Genomic DNA, 20,891 nt, shown 5'->3' on the forward strand with positions numbered 1-20,891 from the left:
ATAAGCATTATAAGAGTGGATCCAAAAAAGGGAACAGAGTAGAAAAATGAAATCCCAGACATCCCATGTATTGTTTTGGAAATGGACATTGAGGACACCTCAGTCGTAACGCCTACACAGGCTTTTGGCATTTCACTCTTGCAACTGTGACAGTGATTTTTTGCCAAGTTTTGACTCTGCTTTGTACCTCCTCATAAGAGGGAAAGGGACATTAGCTCATTTTATAATGAGCACCAGTGGACTTGATTGCTTCGTGTTGACCTGACCTGACACACACCAGTGACCATGAGAAGAAATGCTGATTCTCCATCACTAGCCCCCAGAATAGTAGCAGCATACATATGAGTGCTCAGAAGAGTGACTTGATTTTTTGGTACATCAACTTTATTTTCTGGTATGACATTAATTAAACTGTTTTCTCCATCAGCTGCTCTTGGGGTGGTAGGAATATATTGCCAATGACTTAAATGGGGGCAAGATTTGATCTCCTCAGAACAGAAAGATGGAGCAATGTCCTAATTTATATTACTCCAGCTTGATAGTAACTGAGAGATCTTGTAAGTAAAGCAGGATTATTTGAGGCATTCCAGTCAATTACCTGTGAACCTCACATGAGAAGAACAGCAAAATGCCCCTGGAAATGAGTCTGCAGCTACTGTTCCCCAGAAAGCTGAATGGATCAGGCAGTAACTCTGTGAGGTGGATCGCAGGAAACCTAGGCTGGAAAAGACCTTGAGAGTTCATCTAGTCAATCTGACCCAAGGCAGGAGCAGCTATATCACATCAAACAGGCCATATATTTGTATAAAATGATCTTAGAGATGTTCCATGGATGCTCTATAACTTCCCCAGGAAACTTATCCCAGTGCTTTATTGCCCTTACAGTTGGAAAGATTTTTTTATTCTAATGTAGAACTTGAAAAAGAATCTTTCTTGATACAAGTTAAACTGGACTTAAGGCTCCAGCTGAGGCATTATCAATGCTGAATAGAGTGGAAGAATTTCTTCATCCATTTTCAGGATTATTTATCCATTGCAGTATGATGCTTACCTTTTCCACTCTGCATAACATAGTTGACTCAATGTTTGGTTTGTGGTCTAATCTTGGTCGAGCTATTTCCTAACCAGTTATTACCCACCTTCCAGCAGATAATTCCTGTCTAAATGTAGTCCCCTGTACTGGTCCTTAGTACATTTTATCTTGCTTTTACAGACAGTTCCTTCAAGCTTACAAGATCTTTTTAAAATTTTAATTTGCCTATTGACTAGCGTGCTCGCAGAGCTCCCAAGCTGCGATCTCCACATTTACTAAGTATGTCTGCTCCCTTTTTCAGTCACTAATGAAAATGTGGACTATAATGGGACTAAGAACAAAACCATGCAGAATCATATTTCATACATCCTTCCATTTTGTGTCACTTTTTAGTTAGAATTACCTGAACAGCCTTACACCTGTTAGAACAGGTGTAGCAGGATCAGCAAGGCTGTTTCCTTATTTGCTTATGAGTGTCATGAGTGTGCAAAAAACCTTACTGAAGTTGAGTTATATGACACCAACTGCCCTTCCCCTCTCCACAGCACAATACAGTTATAGAAAGAACTAGACTGGTTTGACAGACTTTGTTCTTACAACTAAAGCTGAGTGGGAACTAAAGCTGGATGCTACCCACTTCCTCCTTATCTTCTAGGCACTTAAAAATTGTTTAAAAAATGCTAGATTTTGAGGCAGGCACTGAACTTAATCAGACTGATCAATAATCTCCTAGCTCCTTTTTTCCCCATTTTAATGACAGGCATCATGCTTTCCTATTTCTTATCCTCTGACACCCTCTACATCTAGTCACTCAGAGTCAGTAGCAACCCATCCCATTAAGCATCATTGGATGAAGTTATTAAGTCTAGATAATTTGAAAAAAATTATCTGAATAGAGTACAGCCATGACATGAATCAAAACCTGATTGATCCTAGTAACAATCATCTATTTACTAGGTTAATTTTCAGCTGGATCAGTTTCCCCGTCCAGATTCCTGCACACCCTTACAAATCACTGTGGCAGTGGGATGCAGGAAGGCAGTGATGAGGTGGGAACGGACTGGGGCAGCCAGGGTGTAACTACATTTTTTGGCAACAGCACTGGCTTAACATGTTTGTTGAAATACAGCTTTAATGAAGACACATACAAAAAAAGTCATTAATCACTTGCACCTTCCCCATGTCATCTGTCAATTATTGTCTTGCACCCCTGAGTAGTGGACCACCACTCTCTTGGCCTTCTTCATATGCATTTGTAGAATGACATCTTGTTACCTCACTGTCCCTGCTTGTATCTTATTTTGTGCTTTTGGCTTTCTGATTTTACCTCAACGTACTTTTGATGTTCATCTATACTTACCCTGAATAGTTCAATCTCTTTCCATACACTTTCTTCTGGTCAGGTCAGTAAGGGGCTTGTGACGAAGCCAGGGACTTTATTACTACATTTCCTCTCCTTCCTCTACATTGGGATAACTTGAATTTCTGATCTCCAAGGGAAAACATGCAGGGATGGAAAAACCCTGGGTTTCAGTCTTCAAATGCCATATTTCCTAATTTCACATGGAAGGAAATGGTGAATGAATGACAAAGCAAACACTCACACTTCATCAGATGAACGGAAAAAGTACAAAATGCTAAATCATATCAAGACTGTCCCCTAATTGTATGGCTTGAATACGATATAGCTCTGAGCAGGACACAGCCCATGGAGGACATGAGCAAGAGAGAAAAGGACGTTTTTTCTGCAGTCCTCCAGCAGTTCTGATCTGCTTGGCAGAGCTGAATGTAAACAGATATTTTGCTCTGCTTCTGGTCTCTAATTGCATCATTTTCCACAAGTTCACATGTGTGACAGCTGAAAATCATGAGTCACATGTATTCTTTTCCAGCATAAAGTATTATTTACTCCTTACTCTTGGATGGTCACCAAATGACATTTAAAAGAGTGAAATTGGCAAAATATCCTTTTATACAGTCTTGTACAGGTTTTCTTTAAAACATCTTACTGATATGAAATGAACATCATCACCTTCTTTGAAATGCATTTTTTTCTTAATTGGTTGTATGACACTAAATTGCATCAATATTGCTAAGCTTTTTTTCCCTTCTGAAATGATTGCTGAATAAGAAAATAGCTGCTGTTGTCTTGAAATAAAAGATGTCATGAAGGAATGGGGAGATATTATAGATGTGCAAATCTGAAAAATCTGTATCCAGAGTTTTGACTTTGCCAAAAAAATGTTTAGTTGAAGTGTCTGATGAGCATTAAGCAGCTAGCTAGGTTATGTGTAATTATTTCTGCATATAGCACCATAAAGCTATATAACACTTTTTCTGACAAATAAAAAGTAATGAAATCAAGACTTCAGCTGAAACTGATAGTGCTCTGCAAGGTTACAGCTGCTGAAGACTTGGCCCTTGTCCTGTTCTACCCATCCCTTAGTCTAGGGGATTCATTCACCTTCATGTAGGAATATTTGTCTGAAGGGATGGTTTGGGGAAAAGATGCAAAATTCTTTGGTGCAAGATTTCTCAGACATCTGTAAAATATACCACAAGCTGGTTATGGTCAAAACATTCATTAAACAGCTAATGATATGTAAAAGAGCTGTTTAAGCGGAAGAATGTAAAGGAAAAGGCAGCAAGCCCCTGCATGACAGGGCTGCAGTCTGATGTTTAGAGCAAGATCCTAGCTTGGACTGCACGATGGTCACGCAGTGTCCCTTGGCAACCTCCAGCCCTTCATCAGCCAGTGCACGCTGCAGGGGTTTTATGTTCTTAATTCTTTCGTTCATGGCTGCATCTGCTTGTATAATTTATGGCACACAATACATATTTTTCTTTTGAGATTCATTCTATTCTTTATTCCAGCATTTATTCTGTCGGAAAGTAGTGGGACAAGGAGGGGTTATCGGGCATCAAAAAGTTGAAAACAAATTCTCTTCTTGCCCTTTTTTTCTTGAATTATGACTGCGCTAATGACAAAACCCTTTTAGTTTCCCTCCTTTCTCTTATCTGTAGCTCTGGTTTTCTCTTCCTTTGAAAGTTGGAGAGAGAAACATCAGGTGGTGAAATACTTAAGAATTAAAGGCCTGCATCAGGAAGCGTTTTTAAAATTAGGTGACTTGGTATCTGAAACAAATGCACAATTGTTCTTCATGCTTGGATGGCTGGCAGCCAGGCGGCAGGGCCTGGGGTATTTCTCAGGGCTTCATTCAGAGACTGTCATTATTGCCCCTATTACTTTTTCCTCTGTCTAGGACTCCCTTGAATGCCACCACCAAAGAGAAGAATGCCACGCATGGCTTCCCCTGAGGAGGATTAGTAATTCTACACCTTGCACTGGCTGGCAGAGGTGTTTTAAGAACAACCAGCATTCTTTCCCCAACAGCCAAATATTTTATTACTGTATGGACCTGATCCTGAAATTTAAACCCCGCTGTCTATTCATGTTCCTGGACAATTCAATGAAGGTTTCTTTGGTTCAACCACATTTTATTTCTTAAGTTTTATATGTCAAAATGAGATGAAAAGTAGAATTTATCTAAATTTCTGGATACACTTATGAATCTGTAGAAAGAAAAAACACATGTAACACAAAATTGCTTTGATGACATTGTGGGCCTTGAGTGATTGCACAGGCCAGAACAAAAAAGTTTATTCCAAATCAAATTTTGTTCCAAATTAAATAATAAAGTTTAATTCAAAACAAAACTATAGTTATCCACAAAAATAAAAGCTACAGTCCATGCTGGAAATTAGTGTAAAGTAATGTTGAAAACTGTAGGAAAGGATTGTTCTCTATTGCTTTTTTCTTGAGCCAGTCAAGTTTAAGTTAGTGGTGATTTAACTGTTTTCTTCCATCCCCGGGTTGCGTCTTGGGATCTTGTACTGGGAAAGTAGAAATGGGCTGAGGCAGCAAAAGCCATGGAGGGATGAAGGTGTCAATGTAGGTGGCCTTGGGCTCTGGCAGATATCAAAGGAATCTGCGAGCGTAGGGAGCTGAATTTCCTGCCTATTACTTGTAGGTCATTCTGTCTTCCACTCTCCTGCTCCACCACCCGCTTGGGAAAATCTCATGGAAATTCAATGAGTTTGAACCAGTGGAGTTTCTATTGTCCCCTGCAGAAATAACCCACACTGTACAAATGGAATACTGTTCCTTCTTCTCCTACCTCTTTTGGTGTAATTAATACTGTACCTGATGAAAGATACAGGAGATGGATAAGTAAAACATGAAGCTAGGTTAGTTGAGGCAGTAAACGGGCATACGTGATGACAGGAGTTAAGATTACAGGTAAACTCTCCCCAGCTACTTTCTATGACTTGATTAGTAGCGCAAATTAGCTTTCCCAATAAACCCCTCACTAAAAGCAAGCATAACATATGAAATCACTAGAAGAAATGCAGTATTTTTTCCAACTACCTCTCAGAAGACGCTTGCCATAGTTCGTTTTCTGTATCTGGGCAAATTTCCAGTAACATAAATTACCAATTTTCTCTCTTATTGCAAATGTAGAAAGTGACATAAATGAGATTGGCTAGCCCTTTCTAACAATATATTGAACACATGTGGTGCTTCATCTTACACATACATTTTTATGCATGCTTTATTATTTACATGGCCGACAGTAAATTTTCCTAGTACACATCAGTTCCCATGAGATGTCCTTAATTGTGCTGGATCCTGAAAACAGTGAAACACTGACATGGGAAGATGGGGAATTATGAATATCAGTTCTGATAAGGCACAAGTTTAAAACATCATCCTACTGTCTGGGAAATGTAAGATATAGTGCTGAGATACCTCCCTCTGTTCACAGGCACTGTGGGTATCTGTTTGCAGAGGAGAGACACTTCTCTCTCACAGTGTAGCTGACATACATCCTTTGGACATATACTTTGTCCTCTACTTGTGGGTTTTACACATTCTTGTAAATTGCTAGTCAAATTAAAATGCTCATTCTAAAAAACTGAGCAGAATTATTATTTTAGTACCACTTTGTTTAAAAATGGAAGTTTTTGTGTATACCTTAAATGATCAATTTGCTATGCTGTTATTTAAGTACCATTTAAAAAAAAATATATCCACATTATAGCTTGGTCTAGTCTTATTCTTCTCTAATATAATTCAGAAGGCATAGATTTATATTGTTGTGGCTTTGTATAAACCAGATATTAAATTGTAACAAAATACAACTTAAATATATGCATAAAATAGACCTCTGGAATATTTATTGTCACAGAAACATCTTTATAACCATAACATAAAAATTAAAACAAAATCAGTGACCTCAGCCATGTGCAGGAGGAGCATCGATGTGGGGCTAGCCACACAAAAGCATCTCTTTTTCATACTCTCTGAAAACATTTCTCAATAGCTACATGCCCGGGGCTCCCCAAGGTCTCAAGGGGTGCAGGAAAGGTCCTTCTGCTGGGAGGGAATTCCCTGTGGGGAGTGACATAGACCTGTAGGGATGACCCTCCTGTGACCCGGCTGGTGAACTGGTGAACCTGTGCCAAAGCTATTGTACCTGAAACGAGAGAAGCCACTCTCACAGGAGGTAGGATTCGTGCCCCTGAACACATACGCCTCAGAGAGCTCTGCTAGTGTAAGCTTTCAGCCTCTATTGAGGGCTGAAGCCACCAAATGAAGGGTTGCAGAGCTGAGCTACGATTGAAAACTTTTAAGGAGTAATTCTGAAGAGCGGATGGATTATTTCCTCATATGATGCCATCCATCATTGCGTCTCTTCACATCAATCTCTCAGAGTATTAATGTCTCAGAAATGCTGTTCCCATCAGCACAAATCGCACAGAAGGCAGAAAAGGAGCTGTGTATCTGTAGTGTACTTTCTTCTCATCAGTTTAGTATCATAATGTTGTATCTGTGGATATAACAAGATTGCAGTTGGCCATTACATACAGTGATGTGTGTTGAACACAACTTGTTAGGGGACCTTACAAAAATAAGAGTATGTCTGCTATAGGCACTATGCTTGAAAGCATTTCATAATAAACCATACAAGTAATATCTTCAGTGTTTGCAGGCAGGGTAGTCTAATGGCTAATGCGCTCAACTGGTAGTTATTCTGGTTTAGGTTTTGTCACTGAATTCCTGGCATGACTTTGACTGTGTCATGTTTTCCCTCTCATTTTTCAAATAAGTAAAATAAAGACATTTAGTTCAAAAAGGTGGTGCAAGTCTGAAAGCACCACTGTTTGCTAAGCAGCCTCCCGTCTTTGAATGGGAAGAGTCAGAGGTGTGCAAAGCATTATTCTTTTCATCTTCAAAGCCTTCTCTTTGTATTTACAAAATAATCAATCTGCAAAGCAATATTTTTTTTCCTGGGCAGTATGATTAAGAATATTATTTTTAATTATGGGGAAAATTCCACAATTGCAATATATGTCATTTGAAACAACATGATGTATACAGACATATTGCAACATATTTTCATTTGGATTGTAAAACATGCATACCTTTGATGGTTTCATCCCACATTTGTTATATTGTATTTTTAATGCGCTCAGACTGTGCTGGCATAATGGTGATCCTCCCCTTATACCCCATCTTTCCCACATGCATGAAGTGTGCTTTGTAGTGACATTCATGAAGACCCCTGCTGTGGTTGAAACGCTGGAGTCCTGCTATTTAGAATGAACGATTATTCCAGCGGTTGAAGTGTTTTCACAAAGGAGACTGGGCGGCAAGGCACTTCTTCCTTTCCTACACCACAGTAGGAGAGGAAATCCTTATTTGAGCCTATGATAGGACCCTGAGAGAGAATCCCACTCTAATATCTGGAGATAGTCTAGCAGTGAGGAAAAGCCACTTCTGAAGAATGAAGACAATTTATTCACTGCATGAAATTCTCTTAAAAAGCCCAATCTCTGGTGCTGCTCACTGGAGAGAAAGGGCAAACCAAAAAAACCCAAAGAAAAGCAAAAAATAAAACAAAAAAAAACCCCCAACTGTCTAAATTGGGATTTCAGCAGACTTTAGGCAGCTAAATCCAAAATTTAACCTCAGAGCCGCTCTCTGCTAAATGCTGATCCCATCCTGTGAGTGCCTAAAACCCAGGCGCTGGCTTTCCCTTCCCCAGGGCTCCTGTGGTGTATACCTTGCAGCTGCAGCTGGTGCTGCTGCTGCTGGGCATTGCGGCTGCTGCTGGGCATTGCGGCTGCTGCTGGGCATGGTGGCTCCTGCCGAAGCACCACGTCCTCCAACGCTGAGGCACAGCACCGTGCCAGTGGAAGGAGGTCTGGGCTCCGATGCCAGCTTTCGGACCACCTGACTCCCAGTGCTGGTGATGAACCACTGGCAGAGATGCCTGTTTTTTCTGTTTTGAATGAGTGATAGATGATTCAGGGAGAAGCACACACGTGGTACCTTGTGTTTTGGATTGTAGTCTGGGTCCAGGCACCAAGTGTTGCAGTGCTTCAGTTTTTTAATGGATAAAACCTGTGACTCAGAAGAAAAGCAAAACTTGAACAAACACGCAATTTAAAACCTTCCAGGCTCAAGCAGAAACTGACTGCTGCATTAAGTAAGACTGTAAATGGTGAAATGGACTCTTATGTCTTAAATGGAAACAAAGTGAGCTGCAGAATTGAGCTCAGCTCCCTTTGATCATGCTGCAGTAAACGTGACCTATGAAATGGTTGCTAAAGAGCTTGAGGGGCTCTTCAAAAGTTAGTCATGGTAAAATAGATGCCATAATTATATCCACTGATAAATATTAGCAAAACTAGCACATTTGCTGATGGTGCTAGATGCTTTGCCCAATGAAGATTACTCTAGTTACAAAATATGTTCAGTGTGCACAGTGGCCGTTGAAGCTTTCACAACATGTTCAGCAGACATGCATTGCACCAACCTGAAAGAGCCTTCCAGCCTCTGTGGTGAAACAAGCCTTCACCTCCTGTAAACTCTGCAAAGGTGGGCCCAGCACACCCGCTGCCACCAGCAGCTCTGCACAGCAGGCTTTGCCACTGACACCCAAATCTCAACATCCTTCCCTTACCAAGCACCATCATCGCACTCCCCAAACAAGCCCGCTGGAGGCAATGGTGTTCAGCGCAGACCCAGGTGTCAAGTATGAAGGACAGATTGTCCAAGCCATCACCAAATGGTGAGAACAGCCTGACACTGTCCAGTGACAGAGCCACTGAAATGACCCAGAAGGGAAAATCCCTCTTCAAAAGTCCTTCTCTGCCGGCCAGGTGAAACATGCTTGTATTGGGCTTTTTCTCTCAACATTGCTAAATATAAACAGTACAGAGATAATATTTATATAATCAGTGTCTGCTATTTTAGTGGATTTTGAGAGGATACTGTAACTTAGATTTCTTTGTTTCATATTGACATGGTGACTGGGACAGCTCACTCGACTCAAAAGTAGCATTAGCTACAAAATCATATTATAATACTCTACAATTCTACGGTGTTGAGAGTTATGAACTACAATACTTCTGATATGAAACTGCCATAGGGTATTTTTTTGTATTTATTAGTAATCCAATAGAAATAGAAATAAAAAAGGAACAGGAATACATAAACATCAAGATTATTTGACTATAGCCTACTAAAAGGGAGTGAAAGCAAGGATTCTTTGTCTAAAATTAGAGTATTAACTCCTGAAAATTCATCTAGGGATGGGTAAAAGCTCTCTTGTTCTCACTTAGCAAATAGTCATTTGTCTTACATTACTCAATACAAATGAAACTTAAATCATTAGTTACAAAATACAGCTTTCAAAAATGTGACATCATACAGGTTCTGACACCGCCTGCAATGAGTGTGCACAAACATACAGCAACAACTCCCCTCCAGATACATCAGTCCCACTACACTGCTCAGGATGCCACCTCCCCATCTATATGATTTCCCATTTTCCGATGCACTAGCTTTTATCTGTACAAATGATTAAAGTTATAGTTTACTGAAAAATGGACAATAAAGTGTTTTCATTGTTTCACCGTACCAGCAGAATTCCCAGAGACACATTAGTGCATTGTTCAGATCCACTGTCCCATTGTTCCCACAGCCAGACAGAATTTCTTTTTCATTTTGCGCCTTGTGGTGTAGTTTAGTGTAATAAGATTGTAACAGGTCTCAAAATCTTTTCAATGAAATTATGAAACTGTTTTCCTTTCCTAACCCTTGCCTTCAGAATATAATGGCATCATACCAGCGTCTAGAAACTGGAGCTGAGATTATTTTGTGTCACATCACTGAGCTGATTTGCACTATGGTGAGCTCATAGGCTTCACTGACACCTTCACAACTAATTTTGGTGGGCAGTCTGTTGTAAGGTTTCAGATGTTGCATCTTCCTTTAACGATGCCATGTTCAGATCAGGTTTAGATTTGAGTTTCTAAGTGACTTCTAATTTCTGCTCTCTGAAATGGAGCTGCATTGCCCCTTTTTTGTCCTTTCTCCTGCTTTGGCAGATGTAAAAGTTACTGGGCATTTATTTCGCTTATGTTTGTAGCACTCTCACTGACCCCACATTTTTTAGTACGGACATAATAGATAGCATAGATTCCATAGATTTATTTGCCAAAACTTGCACATCTGAAGGAGGTATAGGTTAAGCTAACATTGACATTTAATGGCGAACACACTACTTGTGCGGTAACTGTCTCTAGCTGGTGAAAAATTAGCATATTAAAACACTTCTCAACCTCAAAAATAATAACCTAATCATGGCAATAGTATTTTAAAATGAAGGAAATTCTTAATTAAAGTTTGTATTAAAAATGAGCTTAATTTTTCTATTATTGTAACTTGTCTGCCAAAAATCCCATGCATATGTGTTTCTGTGTGTTGACTTTTTTAGAACAGATTGACATCACTGAGAAGTTTAATGGCCTATGCATGAAAAGGTCCTGAGAAAACCTAAGGGCTCTGTGTTAATTTTAAAGATGAGAAAGAATCATGGCTCATTTAAAACATTAAGAAAATCTATTGTCTTCAGTATTTTTGAAGTAATTTTCTCTTCCATGCTTTTTTGGGTTTTTTATATACTTAAACTACCATAAATTTCTGTTATTTTATAGCCCACAGCTACAAAATGCAGTTGTTTTTGTCAGGTTATCAGGCTGGGTAAGTACTTGTGTTGAAGATGACTTTAACTCTACCGATATTGGCACTGGCAATTCATGAGGGAGCACTTTTCACTCTGCTTTAATATGGAACTGATATCTCTGCCTAATTTTTCAGCATATTTTTGCGTTAGCACTACCATGGTTTAGTGGTTGGTGAAAAGACTCATATATAGCTATCCCACGCACGTAAATGGATCCACATGACGGAACTGCCCTGCAAAAAGCTCCTGAAAGGACTGAGACCTGAGGACACGTTTTGTTTTACTAAGTGCTTTGGCATTTTTCAAGAGGAGAGGTGTTATAGATATGCAATGCACTATTCTTCTTGTGTACCTTGACGAGCTTGAAATAAAAATGCGTTTCAGTCACTGGACACTTAAACATCGCTAGCATGGAAATTGAAGGCCATAAGGTATAAAACAAGTTTACATTACTAGCCACCGGTTTTGAATCACTACCTTCATCTCACCGTGAATGGACATTATAGACACACCTACATAAAATTATCGAAATCAGCTGAAATTATTTTAGTATCCTATATTGGAAAAGTGTATAATATTCTTCAAACTAAATAGTTAGAACTGTATAAAATGGCATAACAAATTACTTTTTTGTTATTGTAAGAGGGCATCAATTACAATATTATCTTGACAACTCTACGTTGTAGCCAGTTGAATCGCCACTGAAACCAGTGGAGGACATAGGGTGCAATTACACGCAGTCTGTTGCTTCACTGAAGAAGCAAGAGGAGCGTCTGACGAAGCAGCAGTACGGCGAGTGCTGCCGCAGTAAGGAGGGATGCTGAGGCTATGCGCTGCGCTCTCCAGCTGACAGGCTGCCCCAGCAGTTACCGCGCAACTTCTGCCTTGAATTCAGAGAGATTCCGACCCGTGGCTCCCTGCGCGGCCGTACTTTTGGCTTAATCCCCCGAGCCACTCGGCGGATATTTCCCTCCGCAGGGACGGGGGTGGCTCTGCTGCCCCTCACCCCATCAGGACACCCGTCTGGCTGGCTCCCGCGGGCGGCAGGGCCCCCCGCCGCGGCACGGGGACCCCGGGCTCGCCCCTCTTTCAGACGAGGGCCGGGTTTCGGCGGCGCAGGGGCGGCCTGGCCCGGCGCGGGGGCTCGGCGGGGCCGCTGAGAAGAAATGGCCGCACCGGCCCCGCGCCTGCCGAACAGACGCGGCTCCTCGCTCGCCCTCCCGCCCCGGGGTCCTCCCCCCCGCCCCGCCTCTCCCCGCTGGAGCTAGCGGTGCCCCGGGCCTCACGGCTGCGCTCTGCCGGCCCTCCCGCCGCCCGCCCAGCGGCTCCCTTCCCGCGAGATCCCGCCGGCCGTGCTCTGACAGCGCTCCGCCGCCGCGGCGCCGGGATCTCCCCTCCGCCGGTGAGCCGCGGGGCGGGGGCTGCGCCGCCCGCCGGAGAGCCGGAGGGCGGCCGCCGCCGAGCGGGGAGCAGCCCCGCGGCCGGGGAGGGGAGGGGAGCGCCTCCGCTGCCCGCCCCGCCGCCGCCGCCGCCGCCGCCGCCGCGCCGTCACGGCGCCCCGCCCCGCCCCGCGGGTCTCCCCCCTCGCCTCAGCGGCGGAGCGGAGCGGAGCGGCCGCCGCCCCAGCCGTGGCGGAGTGAATGGGTTGCCATGGCAACTGAGTGAGGCAGGCAGCAGGCCGCCGCGGCCCCAGCCGCCTCCGCTCCTCAGCGTGTGGGCGAGGAGGCAGCGGGCGGCCGCCGGGACAGCCGAGGGGAGGCCGGGAGCGCAGCGGCAGGATGGAGGACGGCTTCTCCAGCTACAGCAGCCTCTACGACACCTCCTCGCTGCTCCAGTTCTGCAACGGTAAGGGCGGGGGCCGCCTCCCGCCGCCGCCCCCGGCGAGCGGCGGGGTCCCGGCGCCCCGGCGGGGCGGGAGACGGAGGCCGGCGCGGGGAAGGCAGTGCCGGGAGCGGGCCTGCCTGGGGCTGCCGGCGGCGTCCCCGCCGCCCAGGGCCGCCGGGCTCCGCAGCGTAACTCGGGGTGAGGAGGAGGAGAGAGGAAACTTCACCCCCCTCAGCCTCCCCCGTTATGCAGCGGGAAGCCCGCCAGTCCTCGGCGCCGGGGTGCCTCCGTGAGCAACTTCTGCACCTCCTTCACTCACAGGAGTACGTGTAGCGGGCGGTGTGTGTGTGTATGGACACGGCGCGTGTCTGCAGCCCGGGCAGCCCGAGCCATCACCCACCGCTGCGCCTCCCCGCTGCGCCTGTGCCAACGCGCATATAGATACGGATATAGATCCATGTGTGTGGACACGGCCGAGCTGTGACCGCGCGTATGTGACCCCGAGGCGCGCAGGGGCGCGCGGCGCGGCTGGGACAGGTGTCCTTCCGCCCCCCGCCCTGCTCCGCTCCCTCCCCGGGAGCCCACCCGGCGGCTCCGCGCCGGCCAGGGACAGCTTCTAGGTGTCAGATGCCTGTGCGGAGTTCAGGGAGTTGGCCTGCAGTTGCTGATTCTGCTTTCTGTTATTTTTTAAGGTAGGGGTTATTGGGGTGGTGGCGTCACCTGGGTGGCAGCGTGACAGGGGAGCTGCTGGGCTGCAGTGACAGGTCGTAAAAAAGGAAGAAGGAGGTGAGGAACAGCCAGTATCCTCAGAGGAGGTGTTTGGAGGTTGGCCTGCACAGTATTTGGGATTATTCAGCTGGCTGGTGTTTACAGTTATTTGGGGGGAAATAAATCTGGTAACCTAAATGTTATAAAGAGTACTTCATGGTAAACTTTAAGCTCAAAAGACCTTATTTTTATTCTAGTTATTGCTTTCTAGCAGCAAAATTGCAAGCATTCATAATCTCATATTTCATTGAAAATTGATTTCTGGATCTCTCATTCCTCCAGATTTTAGTAGTGGTCTGGCTTTCCGCTGCTATCTGAACAGCCAGAGTCAGGTTCATACTAAATTGCTTCATGACAGCAACTGCATCAAACATAGCTGCCTCTTCTCTTGGAAGAAATGAGGATGATAAATTTTACATTATTTTCTTTGTGGTGTGGTGCAAGAAGGGGACGGGTTATCAGAAAACTCTTAATAACGTGTGGACCTTGAGATTGTGTGAGCAGTTTTTCAGGGCACAAGTTGCCGCGCGTGTGGGCTGTGCATTGTGTGGTGATGCTGTATTCTCAGAGCTCTTCAGGAGAGACAACTATGACTATGTATGGGGGTTGTACGCTAATAGCAGATGCCTGTTTTGCCTAAACTTAACAAATATTTTATTGTAAGTATTTTAAAAAAGAAAACATACAGCAACATATTTCAAAATTTATACTCTAACCCATTTATAAGCAAGCTGTCTTCCAACCAAAATCCCTGGGCTTTGCTTTTACAGTGTTCACGATAGTAGCATGCATGTGGAAGCAGTAGAAGTAGCAGCACTTTCTGAATAGTTTGAATAAGCAGAGTAGCATATTTCTGAGAACTGTCACTCATGTTGATTTTGTATCTCCAAGCACCTATTATACGTGATGGAAATAAACTGTATGTATTTATGCTGTACATAGGTTTTAAAATCTTAGTTAATCCTCGAGTATTATGTTCTAGAATGTGTTACTGACAAGATCGCTCGCCTAGCTGTCATCTCATTGTAGACAGTGAGTGCAACGGCTGTTGTAAACTTGTATTATTCTGTGTTTATAAAAGAAAGGGGTTGAATTCAGAAGACTTTATGAGTTTGTCTTCAGTGGAACTATATTTGATGAGACGAGGAAGAACAAGAGAATCAGGCCTTTGAGTACTGGCTTGAGATGATCAGACACACAAGGAAAGAAAATACAGATGGAGGATGCCAGTGAGGGTTTTGAGGTTGAAAGAGGAAAAGAAAATTGCTTTACAGGGAAGTTGAAAGCTCTTGCAAGTATAATGGATAGTATGAAAGATGATGTGAAGGTGGGAGTGGGGCAGGCATGAAGAAGAACCAAACAGAGCAAAGAAGTGGTGATGTGAAGGAAAATGCGATTATGGTATAGGGTAAAGTGAAATACAGAAATGGCTGGTAAGCACTTGAAGTGATCATTGCTGTATGCGGTGAGGTTTTCTGTTCTGAACATAGAAGAAAGGATTAATTTTAGTTTTACAAGTAAAGATGTGATGGAATATTCTGATGGTCCCGAACTGAAGAAATGATAAAGAGACTGTGTGTTTTATCTTTGGAAAGGTCTGAATACAAAGCCTGTGCTCCTGTAAAAATAACTGCGGATCACCTGTAGGGTAGTGCCTGAGCCCAAGAATGACTGCAGCTTCTCCCACTTGCGGGTCCCTTCTCCCTGCTCGAGGCAGGTGGCAGCTGCGGAAGGGATGGGGGAGGAAGGGAGCAGTTGTTGGCAAGAGGTTGTGATGGGGATGAGGGAGCAGGATCTTGCCTGTTGGAGGGCCTGGTCAGAGAAGAAAGGAATACTAAGAGGGCAAACTTACCCCAAGCCTCCATTTCTCTCTAGGAGGGGCTCTGGATTCAGGAGAAGAATTTGGGTCTTCCCCCACCCCTCCTTTACTCATAGGCAGATCTAGCCTGCCTGGTTGTTTAGTAACGTATTTTGATGGCTTGCAATGTGTAAAAAGTACAGTAAATGGAGAAGGAAGGGAGAGAAGAAATAGGTGAGGAAAATAAGTTCGTTTTGAGTTGCATGTCTAAAATCTAGGGCAAATATTTAGCACAGCCAGTTCAAAGACACCTACTTTCTTCAACTCTGTTTTACAGAACAGTAAGGGTAGGGTTGATGTTTGAGAAACGTGTTAATGAACACAAGTGTCAGTCTGAGATAGCATCAAAGCAAGAAATACAAGCTTGCATTGTGATTTTAGGCAAGTTACTTCATTCTTGTTGCCTTAGTTTCCTTAGTTGTAAACTCAGAGGAAAGTACATACCTACTTTGTGGGAGTTTATCGCATTCGTTTGAAATCTTCCTCTTGTTTCTTCAGAGGACAGTCTCTTCAGATGCACAGAATGTTTTGCTAGTTGCTGTGGCTATTCTGTTTGTTTATTTTTAAGAAAGACACTAAAATAACTCCTCTTAATGCCTGTCCAAGGACAGTTCTCAACTTACATCTCACTTTCTAGGTAACAAAGAATGCTGTTAGTTAATTTTGCATGTTGAAGAGTAAAGCTTGGGTAATATTAACTGTGCCTGGTTATAGATACCTTCCTTGGTGTTGATGTAACTTTTATGTAGTTTTTAGGTAGAAAGCCATTATGTTTATTTACAGTCAATCAGGGTGTTAGTAATATGTTATTTAAGCTGAAGGTAAAAGTGGTAGAGTACTGATAAGGCAAAATAGTGTCGAGGTTTTTAGCATCTGCTTAGAAGTGATGGAGAGAACTGCACTGGACGTGAAACTACAGAACAAAGCCTGTACTGGAATTATAGACAGTGCTCATCTTACCCCCAGCTGATTTAGTGAGCTGCAAGAGTGATCAGCAGTGATTATAGGCAGGTTGGGGAGGCACGTAACGTGTGGGCAGAGGTCTGTGGGTCCTCTGACCACAGTTCTCTTATCCATTTGTAGCCGTAACGATGACCTAATAAATATGGCCTTCACCGTGCTAATGGCTGTGGGCAGGATTATTAGTCATGTAGAATGTAAAGGTGAAATCTGTGATGCCTGTGCTCTGCAAAATTCTGCTGTGGGCTTAGAGAAGGAAGAGAATTTATCCTTGATTCATTTACAACTTCTAGCAACTCTTTGATGTCCTTCACTTGGATAGTGGGAAAATTGGAGATGACAAAGGGCGGTTTCTGCAGCCACGGATGCCTTAACAGAGACTTCAAATTTAGAATATCTGGGTAAAGCAGTAAAAAGTGTAAAACAAATTCTCTTAATGAAATTGATTTCTTTGGGAAGGGATTCCATAATATTAATTACAGTTCTGTTTAACTGATTACCTGAAGTGTAAATGCTAGTAGAAAAATTCAGAGTTCGAGAAAATTTTGAAGTGATAACCAACTATGTTAACATTTATTAAAAAAAAAAGGAATAAAAAGAACCCTCTTAAAAAGTAACAGTTCCTTTTCAATCCCTCCCTCACCCCAAAATCACTAAATCATATTCTTAAGGTTTTTGACAGTTAATTGGTAATTGATAGCTGGCAATAGGTAATTGGTAACTGTCAGTCACTATTTCTTTTAAGTCATGAAAAGTAAATTGTGGGAATCAGTTCATATACTAGTTTTGGTCAGTTTATTTCCAGCTCGAATCTCCTGCTTCTGTAATTATCCACCATTCCTGAAAATAAATCAAGTATATGTACATTTTCTCTCCAACTCATGCATCTAAAAGTGGAGCAATGCCCTGTCGGTGAGGAAGTGAACATCACAAACAGGAAACCTTTATGGACAGTATTATTCTGGCAGTCGGCTCTTCTTTCCCATTTGACTCTCACACTTCCTCTCTCTAACCTTCCAAAATACAACCAGTTACTTTCTTCCTCCAGCTGGACCAAAATCGCACAATATAGTATGGATTAGGGAAGGAGCAATGGTAAGTTGAGCCTTATAGCTTTCAGGTCACTAGCTCAAATCTGTGAAGGGTTGGAAGAGTCTGTAATTTGTCGTCCTGTGATCAGTTCCTAGGAATAATGCAAAGCAAAATTGGATTTAATTTGGTTCTCAGTGGGCAGACTCACACACTCTGTGTATGAAAAGATGTTGCAAACGTGTTAATAGCATTACTCGTGTTTGTTGTTTTCCTTAAAAGCCTATATCAACACAGATGGACAGACAAACCAGGCTTTCTCATGTTTCATTTCTAGACCTGTTCTCTCCAGGACAGTGGCATGTGACAAGCTTCTATCAGTTTTATAGGATAGTAGAAGATTTTATTACCCAGAATTGCTTGGACAGCGTTTTCTTATTTTTTCTTTCATTGAGATTTGTTCTGGCTCTTACAGTTGAACTCTTAAATGTAATGCTGGATTGGACTCTACATTATGTGTCTGTTTCGCACATTTTTGAGCTATAGAGAATATAAGTTAAATTTTTTTTTATCAGCTTGCTTCTAGAACTTACTTTCTTCTATCCCGGAATAAAGGGGACAGGTGGCATACAGAAACACATTTTTTGTATGTGCAGTAATTGAATGCAGAATAAATCAGTACACATGAAATAAAAATAACTTGGTGTAATGGACACTTTCACAATATATATTGTTAGCCTATTAAGGCTCAAACTATTATTTTTAATAAGACACTATATAAGTAAAATGAATTTGTTGCCCTTTAATTAGCTATGTATTTCCAAATCGTGAATTATTAAAGCTCATTTTAGTCATGGATTGCATTAATTGCTGGAATTTATTTATTTATTTTTTAACTAAGCTTTTAAAAACAAATGAAAATGTAGACCATGAGAGAATCCTTCGGTGATAGTCAAACCTCAATAGAGAATCTGTGTCAGTGTTAGCAGTATGGAGAGAAACTACAAGTATCAAGTATTTTATCATGAATAAAACAACATACAGAATTGCAAATTAAAGCATTGGGCTTTCAGCAGAAAAACATGCTTTATCTGATCTTCAAGGAGTTTTTAAAAATTTAATAGTACTTTACAGAGCTGATAAAATATGTGTTTTAAGTTCTAATTAGGAATAGCAAAACTCAGATTTTTTTGTTGAAGTTTAAACCACAAGCAAACAATTCAAATAAGGATTAAAATTATATTAGAAGTACATTATTAAAAAGTGAATACGTGAGGAGGCAGTGAGGGACTATGCCAGTTCAGCGACATACATTTTAATAGGTTTTATCCTGACTTCCCTCCTGTTTCTCCTTTCCTTAGAAATTTAAGATGAAGATTTTAAAGTTGATGTTGCAGTTCTTTTGTCAAGAGAAATTTTGCGAAGCTGTAATGAAGAACCTGTCTTTTGATCATTAAAATCTTGAGGAAGATGTGAGGGAATAAGTAGGAAGGTTGCATGAAACGGTGTAATGACTACATTTTTTTGTGGAGTGCTTGCTGTTCACAAATGACACTAATTGGGCAACCATAAGGAAATGTGAAAGCTTAGAGGGAGTGCAAAAGGAACTATGGATGATGCTCGTCTTCCATGAAATGCAATTTAAAATGTTCGTCCATTACATAATTAAAATGTGGAAGTAGCTCCCTGAGGTTTTTTAGGGAGATGGGGTGGGGATAATGATATGTTAACATGATTTCACTAAATTAATTCCTTGGAAAGTAATTAAGTGAGATTGTCCACACTCCATTACTTCCAAAGAGTAAAATCGGACATGGTCCATCATTTTCTTGTCTTGCTTTGACATGACTGATTATTGAATAAATATAATATACTAATTTGAAAACTAGTATTGGAGGTCTCTAGCCGTGTTTTTAGATACTGCCTTTTTCAATTTAAAATCTGAAGTAAACACTTCATTGTGAAAAAAGCAGTCTGCATTTCTTAACAGCATAGACCCTCTATTTGATTGGAAACTTAGGTAAGTTTCCTGAAAACAGGAAAGAAGAAATATTTTCTGGTTTTAAGTGTAACTTGTATAATCTGTTGCAGATCAATATATGAAACATTGCTACTGCCTTGTATCATCTGAGAATTGTGTGTGAACGGGAGCCTAAGCTAAGCTTTAAGCTGTGAGGTTCCTAAGATACAGACTAGATAAGCACATTTCAGTAAGTAAATAGAAAACATAGAGAAACAGTCACTGTTTCAAGCTAGTCAAGGCAAGTATTTTTTAATGAAAACTTTTAAAAGAACCTTGTATTTCGTGAAAACCAGCTGTTTCTTTTTCTTACAACTGTGGTGAAAAACACAACAAACAGAAACAGTTTTTGAGATTTCCCGCTGCAGCTCCTAAACACCCAAGTGGGGGATGACTGGGCAGTGGTGTCTAGAATTTCCCTGAGGCTGTGGAAGGTTTTGTACCCTGAAGTCAGCAGCATTAGGGACAGCTTTTAAATTTTTTTTTCCCCTTGGGGAAAATTAAAAAAATCATCCTGAAACCTGAGATATGCTGACAGACAGTTTCATATTTATTTTATGTTTACTAAAACCAGTTACCACTCTGATGCTTCCTTCCCCTTTCCTGTCCAGCACTTCCCAAACTGTTTTACACAGACCTATTGCTGCCTAGAAAGCATCCTTCCATCTCCCAAATGGAGATGCTGCTTTAAACAGCGTGCAGGGTCCAGCAGGTGGGTCCTTCTCCTGACCCTGAAGTAAGCAGGTCAGGCTTAATGTGTTACCTGACATGGTCCTACCGCTCAGTGTCCGATGAACTGCGTGCTGGCAGAGGATGGCTCCTTGGAGGTGAGCGAGGTCTGCGGCTAGATGGGTGGTCTGGCGAGGATGGCTGGGCTGCAGGGGGCAATGGGGTCTTTATTTAAACTGATAAAAACCTGACAGGCATTAGCATATCCTGAGACTCAGGCCAGTCTTTATTCGAACCAGTGTCTGCACTTCTGTCTTTTTGCTTTACATCTTCCAAATATAGGCCAAAATAATAGGGCAGTGACAGCCAGGACTATGCTCAAGTGATCTGAAAAATCAGGCCATCATTTTTAGGTTCCAATTGAATTTTGAATTTAATTTTAAAATTTAATTTAAGGGAGTTCATGTCCATGGATTATATGAGGCATGGATACAAAGCATTTTTAAAATAGCACAGTGTAACACAGTAAACAATTACTGATGTGATCTGGGGTAAGAGACAAAATCGTGATGCTGTGCAGCCGATAGGAGTTTGGCTGTGGACTTCAGTAGGACTGCAGTGTCAAACTCTGAA

General features: G+C 42.1%; 1 protein-coding gene across 4 annotated transcripts in view; it reads left to right on the forward strand.

The window, feature by feature from the left end:
* The window catches only part of EML1 (EMAP like 1), a 107,721-nt gene that overhangs the window by 9,523 nt on the left and 77,307 nt on the right, over positions 1 to 20,891 (forward strand). Inside the window, exon 1 of one of the 4 annotated variants that reach the window (XM_074868764.1) lies at positions 12,549 to 12,975. The exons of 2 other annotated variants lie outside the window; for them this stretch is intronic. In XM_074868764.1, the coding sequence (XP_074724865.1) occupies positions 12,909 to 12,975 (67 nt within the window). In that variant the 5' untranslated portion in view covers positions 12,549 to 12,908. Of the gene's footprint in view, positions 1 to 12,548; positions 12,976 to 20,891 lie in introns of those variants that run through there. One more of the 4 variants, XM_074868767.1, reaches the window with a different exon arrangement.

This window comes from Strix uralensis, chromosome 4 (genome assembly GCF_047716275.1).
Source record: "Strix uralensis isolate ZFMK-TIS-50842 chromosome 4, bStrUra1, whole genome shotgun sequence".
Lineage (NCBI taxonomy): Eukaryota > Metazoa > Chordata > Aves > Strigiformes > Strigidae > Strix > Strix uralensis.